Source organism: Falco rusticolus, chromosome 5 (genome assembly GCF_015220075.1).
Source record: "Falco rusticolus isolate bFalRus1 chromosome 5, bFalRus1.pri, whole genome shotgun sequence".
Taxonomy (NCBI): Eukaryota; Metazoa; Chordata; class Aves; order Falconiformes; family Falconidae; genus Falco; species Falco rusticolus.
In genome coordinates this window covers 85,822,027-85,837,687 of record NC_051191.1, presented here as the reverse complement: position 1 = coordinate 85,837,687, position 15,661 = coordinate 85,822,027, and the positions used below count along the sequence as shown (strand labels likewise).

At 42.5% G+C, this 15,661-nt stretch overlaps 1 protein-coding gene across 5 annotated transcripts in view; it reads right to left on the bottom strand.

Moving 5' to 3' along the window:
- GRAMD1C (GRAM domain containing 1C) overlaps positions 1–15,661 on the bottom strand; it is a 54,023-nt gene that overhangs the window by 14,515 nt on the left and 23,847 nt on the right. For all 5 annotated transcript variants that reach the window (XM_037387609.1, XM_037387611.1, XM_037387613.1 and 2 more), the window contains exons 5-9: positions 15,498–15,593; positions 14,245–14,325; positions 7,776–7,894; positions 6,505–6,625; positions 2,334–2,493 (exon numbers count right to left, since the gene is read on the bottom strand). In XM_037387609.1, coding sequence (XP_037243506.1) covers positions 2,334–2,493; positions 6,505–6,625; positions 7,776–7,894; positions 14,245–14,325; positions 15,498–15,593 — 577 coding nt within the window. The remainder of the gene's footprint in view (positions 1–2,333; positions 2,494–6,504; positions 6,626–7,775; positions 7,895–14,244; positions 14,326–15,497; positions 15,594–15,661) is intronic.

Here is a 15,661-nt window from a genome sequence, read left to right as displayed (position 1 = left end):
CAGATGCAGATCAACAGGCCAATGGTGCACAGTGAGACACACACACCCATCCCCCCAAGTAAGCAATGTGAGAATTGCTTAGGGCAAGGGAACTAGTGTTGCTATGGCTCTGGCATTCCAGCTTTCCGTGTGTCAGGTGGACCTGGAGTTGGAGAACAGTCTTGAGCTCGCCCCTCACCTTATTTGCCAGGACACCTCCATGGGCAGCCTGAGTACAAGCCAGAGGACACAAGAGAAATTAATCGCATGGGTAAACCTTTGCCATGTAGGTAAGCTAGTTTCTTTTGCATGAAGGAATTCACCTTGTAAGAGTATGGGGCAACTGCAATGGAAAACAGACAGAGAAACAGAAGAAAAAAATTCTAAGCATGAAGAAGGGAATCAGAGACAAAAGATTAATGTTGTGAGACTAGAAAATCTTGCTCTGAATAAAAAAAAGACTAGTCTTGGGGGAGGGAGGATAAGTAAGAAAAGTAGCATGCAGTTGGTTCTCTTTTTATTAAAGAAGCATCTCCAGTTCAATATGCTTTATTTACTCAACATCACCAATGCAGGGATGATGGAGTATTTACTACTATTGTTTTGGCAAACAGCAGCATGAAAGACACCAGGACTGTTTTCGGTTTCACTGGAGACCTTTGCCATAAAATCCAGGACAGAAGAGATATGTTACTTAAGAGGACAGGAAAACTACAAGATACCCAAAACATCCAAAGGCCAAAACTTTCTGCTGCTCTAAAAGACATACCTGTAATGAAGTAAACAATTAATTTGTGAAGCTTGTTAAGTGTGTAGGAGTATGGCATGAAGAGCAGCCTGTTCAAGTAGGTATGTTCACAAAAATGATACAACCTGACATGCATTGAGTCAAATCTGAACTCAAGAGAACTCAGAAGCAGTTTGGGTGAGCAAAAGGCAAGTTAATTGCATATAAAGTACGTGAGCAGGCAACAAACACAACTTGCAGGCAGCCAATCCAATCCATGACTTTGTAAAGCTTTCCTGGACACCTCAGTGATCCCAACACAATGACACCTTCAAGCAACTTCAGCTGCTAACTCTGAAAGGATGAGATGTAAAATTTCTCAGCTACATTAAGAACTGGCCTCAATTAACTGAGCTGTTCTGGTCCTGCCAAGAGGTGATGAGGGTAAGTTATCTCCTTGTGTATGAAAGGAACATTCAGCTGCCGTTGAGCACACTGTGACTGTTGAGCTTTTCTGCCTTTCATTTGCACATCACCATACAACTTTGGAACCAATCCTGGTTGTGCACACTTGATGTTAAAAGCATTTATAGAGTCCAAAATTGGGATATTTAACAGAACATTCACCACAGCTTCAGTGAACTGTTTGAACAACTATGGCCCTTTGGCACAGAAAAGTTCGCCACAGTAAATTAAAAGTTCACCTTAGAGAGCGAGAACTTGTCAGAGGCTACTGTGGGACCACGTAACAAGCACCCACAGACCTCAGCACGAGTCTCACTGTCATCCAGCCTGGGTAGGAGGCACACTCCGGCTTTTACTGTCTCCCCAGAACACAGCAAAAATGTTTATACCAAAACCCCTCTGAGACATACAGCTATGCTTTTCTCTCCTACAGTGAGAAGAGGAAAGAAAGCACCTAACAGCCAAGTTACAATCTCTACACTACTGTGGCATCCAAGCTTCTTCTCATCTTGTACCGGGTAACAAGGTATGAGTTATGAGGATGGTGTATTAGGATCCATTAAGATACTAACTCTGGTGGCACACAGTGTAATCTGCTCCAAGGTACACGTTGAGATTATTCATCTTTAGACCAGACTCAGAATACGCATAATACTCTCCTGAACACTGGGAAGTTGTCTTGCCTGAACTTTCAGCGAGTTCCTCAGTTTACTCCTTCAACAACAATGAAGCCCATATGACTTAAAGTAGAAGTGTAAAGGAGGAGGTGGGGGGAATCTTTCAGAAACTGAAGAACAATCTGAAATGTTTCCTCTCAGTTCCCAAGACATGAAAACAAAGAAATATTTGAAATGCCTGAGAAAGCACTGAAAGTGAACAAATGCCACCATGTTGTCAAGAAACTTTTTTTTTTTAGTTTAAGCTGTTAGCAACTCTACCCACCGAAAGAAGAAAAAGCAAAACCACAATTTGTTTTCATTCTAAATACCCTCAACAGAACTTTTTTCGTCCTCAGAAACTAAGATACAAAGATATTTTTGCTGCAATTCTGTGAAACAAATGAGCAAACAAGTTTCATAACATCAGAAAGTTCTCTAACTTGCTCCACAAGTGAGGTGGAACACTAGAGTCAGGTTGTCTTCAGCTCCCAATTGTTATTTACCTTCTTCACTATCTGAGGCACTGCTCTTCTCTGTAAGATTTTCATTCTCATTGAGGTCCAAGGACTTTTCTAAAGACCTGCTCCTAAGTAGCTTAACAGGTTTTCTTTCTGAAGATAGAAGAGGGCTCTTTATTTGCTTCTCACTTGTGGACTCCTCCACCTGAAACAACCAAGAGGAAAAAAAAAAAAAAAACCCTAAACAACAAAGCATCAGTAATCACTTTAAGTAATACTTAAAAGAAAAAGAGACACAGAAAGAGTTACTTTCAAAGAAAGCCATATAAAGGAAGCCACAAGTTCTACCTGCTGAATTACCAGGCAAGCACTAATTTCTCCCCTGTTCCCCTACCCCAGCCAGCATCCCTTCCTCTTTATTTCAAACTTTCACTTTACCCTGGTGACAAGGGGCAGACTTACTTATCTGTTCTGATACCAAGAGCTGCATTAAAGGGGACAGTTTACTCCCTATCCAGACCCTCTGCACCCATCTGCACTGTTTGGTCCCCTTCCCTGCATCAACACTAGCATTTATAAATTTGTTAACCTAACATTTATTTTTCATTCATCAGGTTAGCGTTTTCCTGCCAGTTCAGCAAGGGGTCCAACAATCTTGAGGGGAAGCACAATGAAACAGGCACGGTCTCCCTTTCTCAGCAAGATCAGACCATCCCAATTACCTGTTTGAAATATGTTCTTATTTTGGAGGCCTCCATTATCTTTTGACCAAAAAAAGAGTTTTAAAACACTGTCTAGAGCCATCCTACCTGTAAAATGTCAGTTCTCTGAAACAAACCAATGGAGTATCGTTTGCTACCTCCAATATGTAGAGCAGGATATCCCCCAAAACATCAGTCACTGAATCAATGATGCAGCTCTTAACCCTCAACTATAATAACTGGCAGCTAAGCTTCCATGCCATTGCATACTTCAAGTAGTAACTTTTAGTGGAATTGTAAGCACGAGGTTCATACATCTCCAAATGCCACCCAAAACGCTCAGCTACTAGCTTTGAACCACAGTTCTCATTCTAAACTTCTCAAAGTTCCCATTGCCTCCACTGGAACAGCTGGGATCAACAGCCCCTCATATGCAGTAGCACACAGACTGTAATAAGTAAGATCATTCCTCCTCAACTGAGTAATTCCAATTCATCTGCAACACCATCATCCCCTAAAGATTATTCAGCACTGACTCAGAAACGCAAGAGCATCCCCTACTTGAACAGCCATCAAGAACTTCCTGTACTTGGCTTTTTTCAAAGTAAAGACCGTCTACTTTTTCACAGACTGAGGGCCATTAGCAGAAGGTGGGTGGCTGGAAAACAGATACAGGCATGAATTTGACTGCAGTATAAGCAGGCAAAAATAACTCCCTCAAAGTCAAAAAAAAAAAAAAAAAAAGAAAAAAAGACTGCATCAGAAAAGCAGATCAATTAACAAATACTGCTACTGAAAGGAGCTACCATACCTGAAGTTATACTCAAGTCACTCAACAGGAACTAGGACTGAACCCACATATCCATGTCAAAATACTCTACCAATACAGCTGGAAGTCAGAAAGGAGCTAGTTGTGGTAAAACAGTCTGAAAATTGACAGACAGATCCAGCACAAATCCAAGGAACTCTTGTAGCATTTTGATGGCGATTAGGGATGTGGTGAACAAGTGGGGCTCCCACCAGCAGCAGAAGAGCAGCCGACTACGCCACGAGCAGAGCAGGAAAGTCAGGCTTAAGTCTGAAGACAAGAGCAACAGCTCTTATAAAAAAGCCGTTCATGCTGTCAGGGAAGAGGAGATTCATGCTGAGGCTTTTGGAATAACTGATCAACTCAAACAGCTTTCTTCGGGTTCTTGGGGGGTTGTTGGGTTTTTTTGGGGTGGTGGTTTGTGGGGTTTTGGGGTGTGGTTTTTCTTTTTTAACACACTAAAGGGCAATGATTTTAAGATCTGTCAGCTGGAATTAAAGATACATAATTTCTTCCTCATACACATTTCTCTCCTAAGCCAGTCCAGTACTGCTATGTTCTTTGCCAAGGCTCTTCTGTTTTTAACCTATGAAGAGCAGGCTCTGGGACTGGAAGAACTCCCTACAACTGGTAGAGGGAAGAAGATGGTTGAAAATACAAGCAACAAGGTGGTTCCCACAGCGAGATGAACTGCACTTAAGAGAAGGAGATAAGCTACAACTGGTATTATGCACTAGATTTTCTTCAATCCACTATGGGCAGCTATTGACAATACTTTTCCCAAAACAGGTCAAGTACTATGGCCAACCCCCCCACTAGTTCAGATCTTCCTCTGAAGAGCACTCTGGGACTTACGTTGCCCATCAGAGCTGTAAAAGAGATGTTGAGCTTGTTTCCTTCCAGTCTTTGGAAGATGATTAACTGTGTTTTGTGTCATCAGTGCAATAGTTTTTGATAAATGCATCCTAAGCACTGCTGCCTCCTCCTATTGCCCCTGTGCTTCTACAAAATATGCTGTAATCCTGGGGCTGTGGAGAATGTTGACATTCTTGAGAAACACCAAGTGACACATATAGCTGAACAAAATCACTATGTATTTTAGTTATACTGAAACAGTAAGCTAAACAGTTTAGTTACACATTTATCAAGGCTGCACTTTTAGACTGTAATTACAGGGCTTTTTAAAGGCAGTTTATTCAAGGGAAAATCCTAGCGTTTTCCCCTGCATACAGACCAAATCCCCATGCATTACTGCTCAGCAACATGCCCAATTAGATTTAGCACCTGCAAGAGACACCTCTGGGTGTGGCATCCAACAGGTAAACAACACACTTCTTTCCCAGGCAGAGCAATTATTTTTAGATGGCTCGTTCTTGTGCAAGTAAGACTTAAAAGGCCAAATCAAAGCTACCTGGGTAGATTTTTAGTTATCCTGAAGAGCCCAAATTCCAGCAGCATCTGCAGTCCTCCCAGACCTCCCTTACAGCTCTCCAAAAATCTTGGTTTATACTGCCAGGATTTCCACAAGGGATACCCATCACCCAATTAACTAAGCTTTTAACATCTGACAAATACCAGTATTTTTTGCTGGATATGAGTCTCTACCCACTAACTTAGATTTCAGCAAAACTATTTAAAGCCTGCTTAACCTCCAGATCAGTTTTAGCAAGTGACAAAAGCCAGCAGCTGTATATGGTAGTAAAAACTATTACAATCATCTCCTTTCTTCCCTCCCCAAATTTTCCAAAGCAGAAAGAGCAATTAGGTACCCAGGCCTAGTGAAGTTTATAGGAAATGCTTTGGTGCTCTATTTGCTTTTTCAAGATTTTTCCCCTGGGGTATCTATTAACCAAGAGAAAAAAAAAATGCCTATAACCTTTCAGGACTACAGCTACGTACAGGAGTCCCAGCAACTGTGCACCGCAGATACCGCTGCTAAGGTGCTTGCCCTTCCAAACAGCCAAATACATTCATGATTTCATACAACCATGAGTGAAGCACTCTGCCTTGTTCAGTTGCATTAACCTAAGGCATTAAGGGGAAACTCGTCTTTATTACATCAAGCACGGGGTTTTTTTTCCCCCCTTCCTTCTGAAACACTGCCACAAATTTCAATAAGAAGAGATTTCATATTCACAACAGACTAATTGACCTTTGAAGGCAAGGATAACACAGCGTAACTACCCTCTAATAAACCTCAGGTATACAGGAGGCAGAAGTATAAGAGGAGATATTTGTTAAATGACAAACAGCACAAGCATAAAAATGTGGATGTGAAGAGCAGCATTACTTTCATAAAGCACTTGTGTAAAAATGCACATGGTCCCTAGGAAGGTAGAGAAAAACACAATTTTGTTTTTAAACAAAAGGAAAAAAAAAAAAAAAAAAAAGAAAAGAGAGACCAGGGCATAAGCCTCAGCGTTCTAGCCAGGTTATACAGTGAATTAGCAACAGGACATTGCTGAAACTCAAAACAACAATATTCTCTTATACAGAATTTTGTTCATTTCTAAATTAGAGAAATATTCCTGAAACCTGAAGATACTCATATTAAATTTCTCATGTGAAAAACCTCTTAGACTATCATGAATTCTCAAAGGCTTCTTTAGAAGTTACAATCCCCATGCATCCCATGCTCACAGGTATACAAGTTAAGCATGTATGTTTATCAGTTACAGATAGCAAGAAAGGCTGTGTCAGCACTTACTCCTGGCAACGCATGTCTGTTCAGCGACTCTCCTTCTGTTTGAAGCGTGGGTTCCTGAACTAAACCAATCATTTTGGGTAGCTTTTCATCCCTTTCTCCAGAGTCATCACAAATGCTGGATCTGTCCAAAGCAAAATGGAAGACACCTTTGGAGATACAAGTGCTGAGAAATCCGAGAAAGCTTCTCATGTGATTTTTGCATTAAAAACAATGGCTATTCAGCTAATATTAAAAACTTCCAACTCATTCTCCCACATCCAGCTCATTAATCTCTCAAGACATTTTCGTCACCCTAGCCACCTCTGAAGAAGGTTCAGTTTCTGACCATGAGGTTAGTAAAGCCAAGCACTGGTGAATCAGAGAGAAAGTAAATGTTGTGGGAAAATAAAAAACAGAAATAGCTTAGAACAAATTTGGAAAGAAAATGTTTTAAGAAACCTTGGAGACAAGAGGTTTTTTCCTGCATCCCTTATTTTAAAGTTACCGAGTAGTGCATTTTTTTTTTTACAGGGGGGAAAAAGCCCCACCCAGGAAATATTTAATAGGACATCTTTTGAAGCTTGCAGTGAGCTTTTTTTTCCCCTAACATACTCTGATAACACAGGATTGAAAACAGACATGTTACATTGTTCAGTTTTATAGGGCCATACTTATTTACATAGAGATACAAAAATTAAAGCCCTGTTATTAGATTGGCACTGACAGTTCATAAGTTAGTTCACGTTTGTTTCAAGAAATATTAAGGCACTGTTCAAAAAAAAATACATATACAATTATATTACGCCAACTTCCCAATTCAAGCCAAGGACAATATTAAAATAAGCTAAAGACCTCAGACATCAGGATGGCCATGCAAAACGAGTGTTTCGGTCTCCACAGAGAGAAAAAAAATGTCTGAACATAATACATAGCAACATTCCATTCAGCCTTTCCATATTGTTGAAGGGCATACAGATCCTGCCTAGATAGCAACCTTTTCTCATGATGGTATTTAAGCTACCCTGCTGATATCCCCAAGCAGACCTAGGAAGACCTTGTTCTTCCTATCTCCCTCCCCTAAGGGGCCTCAGCTGTGCTCCTACTATTTTAGACAACGAGCACAATTAAGCTTTTATGCATTCTCAGTTATTGCAGTTTCGTTCTCTGCATCCTTTTACTACAGGCTTAGCCTTACCAGAAAGGTTACAGCAGCACTTTGGAAAAAGAATTTCTAAGAAAGAGGACACTGCTTCTCCCCAAGTATTTCATTAAGCTTTAGAGCCTCTCCTCACCGAGACTGCCCGTTGTCCTCAGATGACGAGTGGAAGCTCTCCATCTCCTCACTGTTCAGGCCCAGCTCAGAGCCATAGCTCTGGTGCACCAGCTGCCAGAATTCCTGCTTGGTCAGCCTCTGGAAGAAAGCAAGCTAGTCAAGAACTACGGTATGGGACAGTAAGGCACAGGAGGTGAAACAGTAAGAAGTTTGAATTACGCCACAGCCTTTAACCTCGATTCTGACAAGGTCTGAAAGCATTTAAGTATCACATTTCAAGATTGGATTTCAGCATTTTGGGGAACTGTACTCCCGTCTACTCCATATTCCCAACCCATCACTGTTCAAGCAGTAACACCAGACAAGAAAAATCATTATTTCAAGAAAACACACACTTGTAGCCACTACTTGCTTCTTCACGTCACCCATGTTTTCACAGATATCTTCAAGGTAGCACAGCCTCTTGAATTTCACTCGATATGGCACAAGACCAGTAACTTAGTAGACAGCCAGGGACTCCCTCTTTGATCTTGGACAAACTGCTTAATAGATACATGCCTGCTTCCTCAGGATGCTCAGAGTGGTGAGAGGCTAGCGTTTCAGTCACTAGAGACAGCGGTGTCTAGGTCAGCCAAGTGTTCGCTTTGCCAAGGGTGGGACAGGAGGTCCTCGCTTTGGAACACCACCAGAACCCCATTTATGAAAAAATAGTTGGTTTTGCTATTACCTTGGCTCACTGCTAGCTACTCTTCTCCTTCTTTAGAATCTCTCTGCCCTGCTCTGTGATTTCCCACAGCTACTGTGATAAATTTAAGTTCTCTCAGATCGTCAGGAAAGTCAGGAAGTGAAAGGAGTATGACAAACTTCTATTAGCAAAGTAAGCAACTCGTTTCAAAGTCCACTTTGACTGTAAAGGACTAAGGGGGGGGATGGGGGGGTATAAATGAAAAATAAAAAGAGAGAAAGGAAAGAAGGTTCTGGGATTTAGCAGAGCTCAGGAAGCAACAATAGCAATCTTTTTTAAAAAAAAAAAAAAAAGACATACCACACTGGAAAATGTGCCTCAGCCACAATCCATATTGATCAAGGGAACAGAGCCGCGCTAATGAGGCAGTAACACCAGTACTGCTTGCTATTTGCATGAAATAATCACCTTAAATAGCCATGCATTATTTAGAGGGCTTTTAAGTGATCCTCCCCACCTCCCGCACCACCTGTAGCGTTCCACTGCCCGCAATTTTAGACCGCCGCGAAGCCGACCCACCGGCAGCAATGCAAACGCACGCCCCTGCACCCCCTCGGCGCTCTCCCCCCGGGGCTGCCGTCCGCCCCCCCCCCACGCTGTCGCCCCGCATCTCGACACACGACAAACCTGGCGCTCCCCGCCGCGCGGCGCCGCCCCCGCCCCCCCCGCTCCCACTTCCTGCTCGGCGGCGGCGGGGCCCGGCCGGGGCCGCCCCCCCTCGCCCGGCGCCGGCTCCCGGGGCACCCCCCGGGCAGACACCACGGGTGTCCCTCTGCCCCCTCGGCCTCCGGGTGGGACCCCCGGGCGGCGCCGCAACGCCCCCCATCCCCCCCTCCCCCCCAGCGGGGGGCAGCGCGAACCCAGCCGGCCGCGGCTGTTCCCGAGCGCTCCGCCAAGGGGGCTCTCCCGTCCCCCTGGGACATCTCCCAGTACAACAAGGTTTCAGGGTTTTCGGGAAGCGGCGGCCACAGGCGTCCTGTCGGGAGGGCTCAGTTTCAAGGTGTTCAGTCCTACCGAGGACAAACAGCACATTAACACACAGCACAGGGGTATAAAACAAGGGCGCAAGCAGCGAGCGCCGCAGCCTCCCAGCCCACGCAAGGCTGAACACGCAGCCACACGGCTGCCTGCCTGTCCCCAGGCACGCTGTCCTGTGCGGCAATAAACCCCGAACCACGGACCACCTACACCTCTTTCCATTAAACAGCTAAGAACAGAGGCAGGCGTCGCATGGTTCCAAAATCCCAAAGTCTATCTTCTAGACAGCACACCCTTCAACCAGAAACCGAAGGACAGAAACAAAGCCGCTTCCACTTCTATTGCCCAATATTGCCAATGCCTTTATTTCCAGTTGGAAGAAAATAACTGGGAAATAGCTAATGTCGCTAATTAACTTCACTAGCACATTCTGCACCACTGCGTGGCCAAATCCGCCTGCCCTCGTGCCGGGTGTGCGATGGTTTGAGGAGAGCAGGGAAACCTTTCAGCTACATGTCATAGGAATCTACAAAGCTGGTTCCTGTGGCTTTGTAGTCAGCATTACCCATTTCTCCTTCTGAAACAGGATTCTTGCGCTCTGCTCAATTATTCCTAGCTCAGCTAGATGTAATAAGTTGTTAATGGTCACAGCCCGAGATCAAACCAGACTTGCTTTATTGTATCAGAAATTTTAAATTCTGAAGGCAAAGGGCACACATTTTCCGGGCCAGCCTTCTGCTTCTGAGAGGATGGTTTGAGAAGCTCTGAAACTTGAAAGGCTGAATCTAAGCATGAATTACTTTGCCTGCTCAAGGTGATGGTCTTTCCTCTGTTCTCTTTGTATACAAAACCAAAAGCTACAGCAAGCAGCTGGGACGCTTTTTGTCTTTCCAGCCAGGAGCATATAACATCAATACTTCGTTTCACGCTAGACAAAGCAGTGGCATGGCACGGCACACGCAGTACTACAGAAAATCACTGACGTAAGCAAAGCTGCTGATTTTTACCCTCTATGGACAGATGCAGAAATAAGAACGAGACACTTGGTACAGGGTTACTCCAGAGACAGCCCCCCACCACACACCACACTCCCACCAGGCAATTCTGATCTAGAATTCAGTCCGACTGCTTGTTTGCGGGACAGGGGAGGTAAATAGCAGACTTCCCCTCTAACTGCCCAAACACAAAGGTCAGAATCAACCCAATCACTCTGATCTCTGAAACAACCCTGGTTGCACACAAAAGTGCAAACAAAGATCTCTTTCACAACCTTCCCCGAGAAGCTGCTGGGGAAGGCAGAACTGCTGTCCTGGTGTATGTTAGCCACAAGAAGCCCAGCTCATCAGAAATTCTGGTCCCTTCTCACACCTCTAGACTTACCTGCTACAATATCTCTGGAGACAGGCGCAAATCTCTACCCAGCAAAGCTTAAGAAGAACAATGGGAAAATAAATCCAACTCTAAGGAAGAGGACTCATGGGAACTGAGACAGATTAAGTTAAGATCTTGTTCCGTTAGAAATAAGGAGTCCTGTGTTTGTTTGGGATTTGAATGACCTGCCTAATTAGATTTTAATTTGTTCCTTCTCCCTTAAACTGGAGGGTTATTTGACACCCATAAGCTTTAGGAAAATAACACGCAAGTATAAATAGCATTATTCTTATTGTCAACAGCAACCATTAGTAAGCTTGTTTTACCAATCTGGAAATCCTGCTGCAAAACAGGAATTTTGGCTGATTTTATGAACTGATGTATTATTGAAAGCCTCAGCGGATGGGGAAGCAGCTATCTGTTTTATCAAGACCGGTGTCATGTCTCTTCCAGACCTGCATTAATGACTCCTTATTTTCCATGATGCTTCCCCTTCAACCAGAAACATTTAAAAACAATGGCAAGGTAAAAGCCTAAGAGGCTCACTCAGAGCACATTTTGCAATAGCAATGGAAAAAAAGTGGAATTTTCCTTGAAAGAAAAGTCTTTACAGGGACACTTCAAAAAAATAGCCTAAGAAAGGACCATATTAAGAGGAAGGTACCTGCTGATTCCCAGAGGAATCAAAGGTGAAGGGCGCCAAACGTACAGTATTGTACTCTGAGCAAGATCTGAAGGAGAAGCTCTGAAGCTAGAGAATTACAACTCAGCTGAAGGGACCAGGAGTCCTATCAGAACAGTGATGCAAAATCGGGGGAGAGCATCTTCATGGCTAAGTAAGCTTAGGCATGGAACTGCACGTAATTATTCACTGTTTTCTTACACAATGCAAGTAATTTTTAATAGAAAGACAGACTTCACGGAAGACTACTTGTTCAACTGTCTAGCACCTGTGATACTTAGGTAGAAGGCAGAACAGCCACAAGATGGAGATCTGGGAAAGGGCATGCTGACCCCACCTAGATGTTCTGCAGGTGGTGAAAGCTTAAGGTGTATCAGGTAAAGCAGGCAGGTCACTCTTCAGAGGTGAGACCTTGTAACGTGAAATCTACGCCCAGGAAGCACTGAAGAGGCCAGTGCCAGTGACTGAAAATTACCTCTGCACAAACCTGATTTGAAGCAAACGCAATTCCAATCCCCCGGATCAAAATCCTGCAAATTAGGGGTTATTCACCATCAGGTGGCGCAAACTAGCACTGTGACAGCTGCATTCAGTTATACTTCTGATGACACCAGAATTGACTTTATTTCAGAATTTCACAGTTCGATGTCATCTCCAGGTCTAGCAGATACACTCTAGATAATAACCGAGTTATCCACAGCTTTAAAATACTTAGGTATCTGCAGAGGAAGCATTAAAACCAGCTCTTTTTGGAACTGGTTCCAGAGTGAGATTTGGGTTTTTTTGTCACAAGCCTTACAATTTCTGACAGGATCCCTTTGACCACTGGAGCCCAGAAACACTAGGCTTCACATACTCAGGCCATTGCATGCCATACCAGAGCCTCAAATGTATGGGATCTCTTTCAAATGTATGTTGTTCCTGACATGGCGTGGGGCAGGGGGGAAGCAATGAAACCGGATTTCTTTTGGGCTTTCTTTTAGCAACAGGTAAGTGGACAACTATCATTGTAGCAGAGTCCATGGATCCAGCTCTAGCAACTGTGGTTTCTACTTTCAACTCCTCAATGCCCATCTATAGCTTAATCTATTTTGGTTAAGCAATAAGGAATTACAAAGCAGGCTGACAGGTGACTTAAAACACATTCTAGCAGAGAATCAAGTCACTACTACATCGCAGAAGCAGGAGCTCAACCTAACAGAAATCTTGTTTCAATAAGCAGCTCCAAACATGCAACATTAAAAAGCCCTACATACACCTCATGGCAATGTTCCATTTTACAACTAAGAACCCCAAGAAGAAACTCACGTAACAGACTTAGGTTGACGCAAGAAAGCTAATAGCAAGATTAGATAAAAAGAATAAGGAGAGTTCCCAAGCTACTCAGATGCACCAGTCCCTAAAACCTGCTGGCTTAATTCATCTCACTTTACATGCACTCCATGCCTTCTGCTTCCATATCTATCCTTCAGTTACTGCTGTGAAGTGAAAAAACCCTGTTCCTAATGTGACACTCATTTCACTGTTGAAGAGTGAAAACACATGGGGAAAAACTAATACTGAACAGCACAGAGCTTGTTGCCCCTGTTCTAGCCCCTTGGATATGTTCATACACCTGAACACCCGTACGTTCATTCACCCACCAGCACCATAAACTACCCAACTGAAGATAATTACTATTCCTGGCAAAATTTTCCTGACAAAAAGAGAACAAGGTTCCAGCTGCATGTTCCAGTCAAAAGATGACATCGTACATTGTGGTTTTTGCAGTGCTACTGCTAGATTCCAGAAAAGATGGTTATGATGTTACAATTAACTAGTATTTGATATGAGAGATATTTGCAGGAAACATTACTTTCGCCTTAAATGGCACTTTATTTTCAGCTTTTGTTTAACAAAGAGTGACTCTAGTCTGCCCTAAAATTAATCTTATATATAGTACCCATGCAAGGTTTTTTAAGTAGTGCACAGCTTTAAGCCTTTGGGAACCATTGTAGTGCAGAGTTATATATGGATATTTCAGCATTCAATTGCAACTGTGTTGAAATATTTAAACGAGAGCCACAAACAGGAAGGAATTGGTTTACAAAAATTGCATTACTTACAGTGATGTTCTACAAAAGCATCAGCACATTTTTAGAAAGTAGATTAGCTTAAGTGTCCACAAATTGCAATATAAATCAAGTTAACTAGCAGAAGTTGCCAAAATACACCTACATATCATACAGCCTGCCTTTGTTGCATCTATTCAAGGTCAGGGGAGTTGTAATGAGAGGGTTGGCAAAGGTTCAGCTAACTTATCCGAGAAGGTGACTTTTAGCTTTTTCCTTAAAAGGGGAAAAAAAGCTTTCACAAAGAAGCCTCTTGCTTTTTTGATTGCAAGTTAGCCAAAGAAAACGTGAAGTAAGTGCATGCCAGTTTAGTAATATCTGCTTGAGTTGGTAGTAAAGTGAAGCACGCAACCTCTCCTCAAAGACAAAATGTTCCATCAACAGCAAAAGCTGTAGGTGGGCAGTATGGGAAGGAACGGATGAGAAGTTTACCTGGGATCTCAAGTACCAGGAGTCAAAGGAGAATATCAGATTAGAATTCCCTGTCAGAAAGGAAAAGCTAACTAAAAGGAAGTCTCTCATCCTCCAAAGACACATCTGCTTACATCAGACAAAGATTACTTTGTTACTTAACTACTGGTACTAGCACTTACAAGCTTACCTTATCCAGCAACACGTTCTGCCATAAGCGAAAGATACTGAGGTAGCTTCGGTCTCTTGCACTGAATGACGTGAAGAAAAACTGCAGGAAAAACAAAGTGCAAAAAGCTCACTTATAGGTATTTTCAAGAAACCCAGAATGCTTCCTTCTATCTTGGATATCCTAAGGTTTTCAGCGATGGCATGCTCCTCTCCCATTCAACAAACCTGGGTTCATAATCCTCACACTCCACATGTTTTATCACTTTAAGTAAGAGTTAGTTCCCCAATATTCACATACTATTTGAACGCACTTGTTCTTTTGGGCATCTGATTGCAATCATTTGTACCTTTGGCACAAAGGAAGAGCTCCCCCTCAACTAACTACACAGTTAAATCTTCCTCCCACTTCCAAATAGGTCATGGAACACATCAGAAATGCATATGCCTGTTTCTTAAAGGCCACAGCATTTTCCATCCTTCCACTACATACTCCTTTTACTAATCTCTTCACATAAGATGACATGAAATTAAAGTAGGAGACCAAATTAGGTGTATCATTTTCAGTATTAAAATTTTTCCCATTTGAAAGTTTGTTTAGCAGAGAAAGGTTTATCTTCCTTGACAATTAAAGTTAATATTTAATAAATTGAGAGGGAACAGACAAATAGGAGGAATCACAGTTCCTTCACAAAGCACAGCTCCAGATTCACCCCGGAAAGCTATTCTCTGTATCCAGCCAAGAATTATTATTTTTAAAGCATTTACAGAAGTATCAGTAAGTCTATTGCACATAACATTCTCTGTAATACTTTCCAGTTTTTCTACATACCCAACACATGAAATTGCACATTCTATGGGTAGATTTCTCCGTGACTTGAAACCCACGACATCACCCTTTTTGTTTTCAGCAATTTTCTTCCAGAAACACTTTAAATTCATTGAGTTTGATATTTTTGTGATCTGAAGGATGCACGTTCTGAATTCACGCCCTGAACTTTTTGTTTTCAAATGGCTTTCCTTTGAGAATCAGTGGGATAAAAACTCCCTTACTTTCTGGTTACTGCATCAACACTACTAGGGGATTCTACAATCAAACTAAAGTTGAATTATCAAGCCAATATGCACAAGGACCAAACCACTAAGTCTGTCTTCTAATCCCAATTACATTTAAAGACTTGACCTGGAAGCTGCTTATGCAAATTTAAAACTACAATAAATGCTCTGCTCTGGACATCGTGATTTTTTAAAATGTATCTAAACACGGGTTTTCACCTTTTCTCCTTTTGTTGCTATTTGTATGGCATTTGGAATGAGCCGAGCAGTCTTCTCCTTTGTCATGAAAGTGATGTCCTTCAAGGCAATAGTAATCTAAGCAGAGACAGATTTTATTAAATCACATTAAAAATAACTGTTAAGACTAAAAATTTACAAAGTCA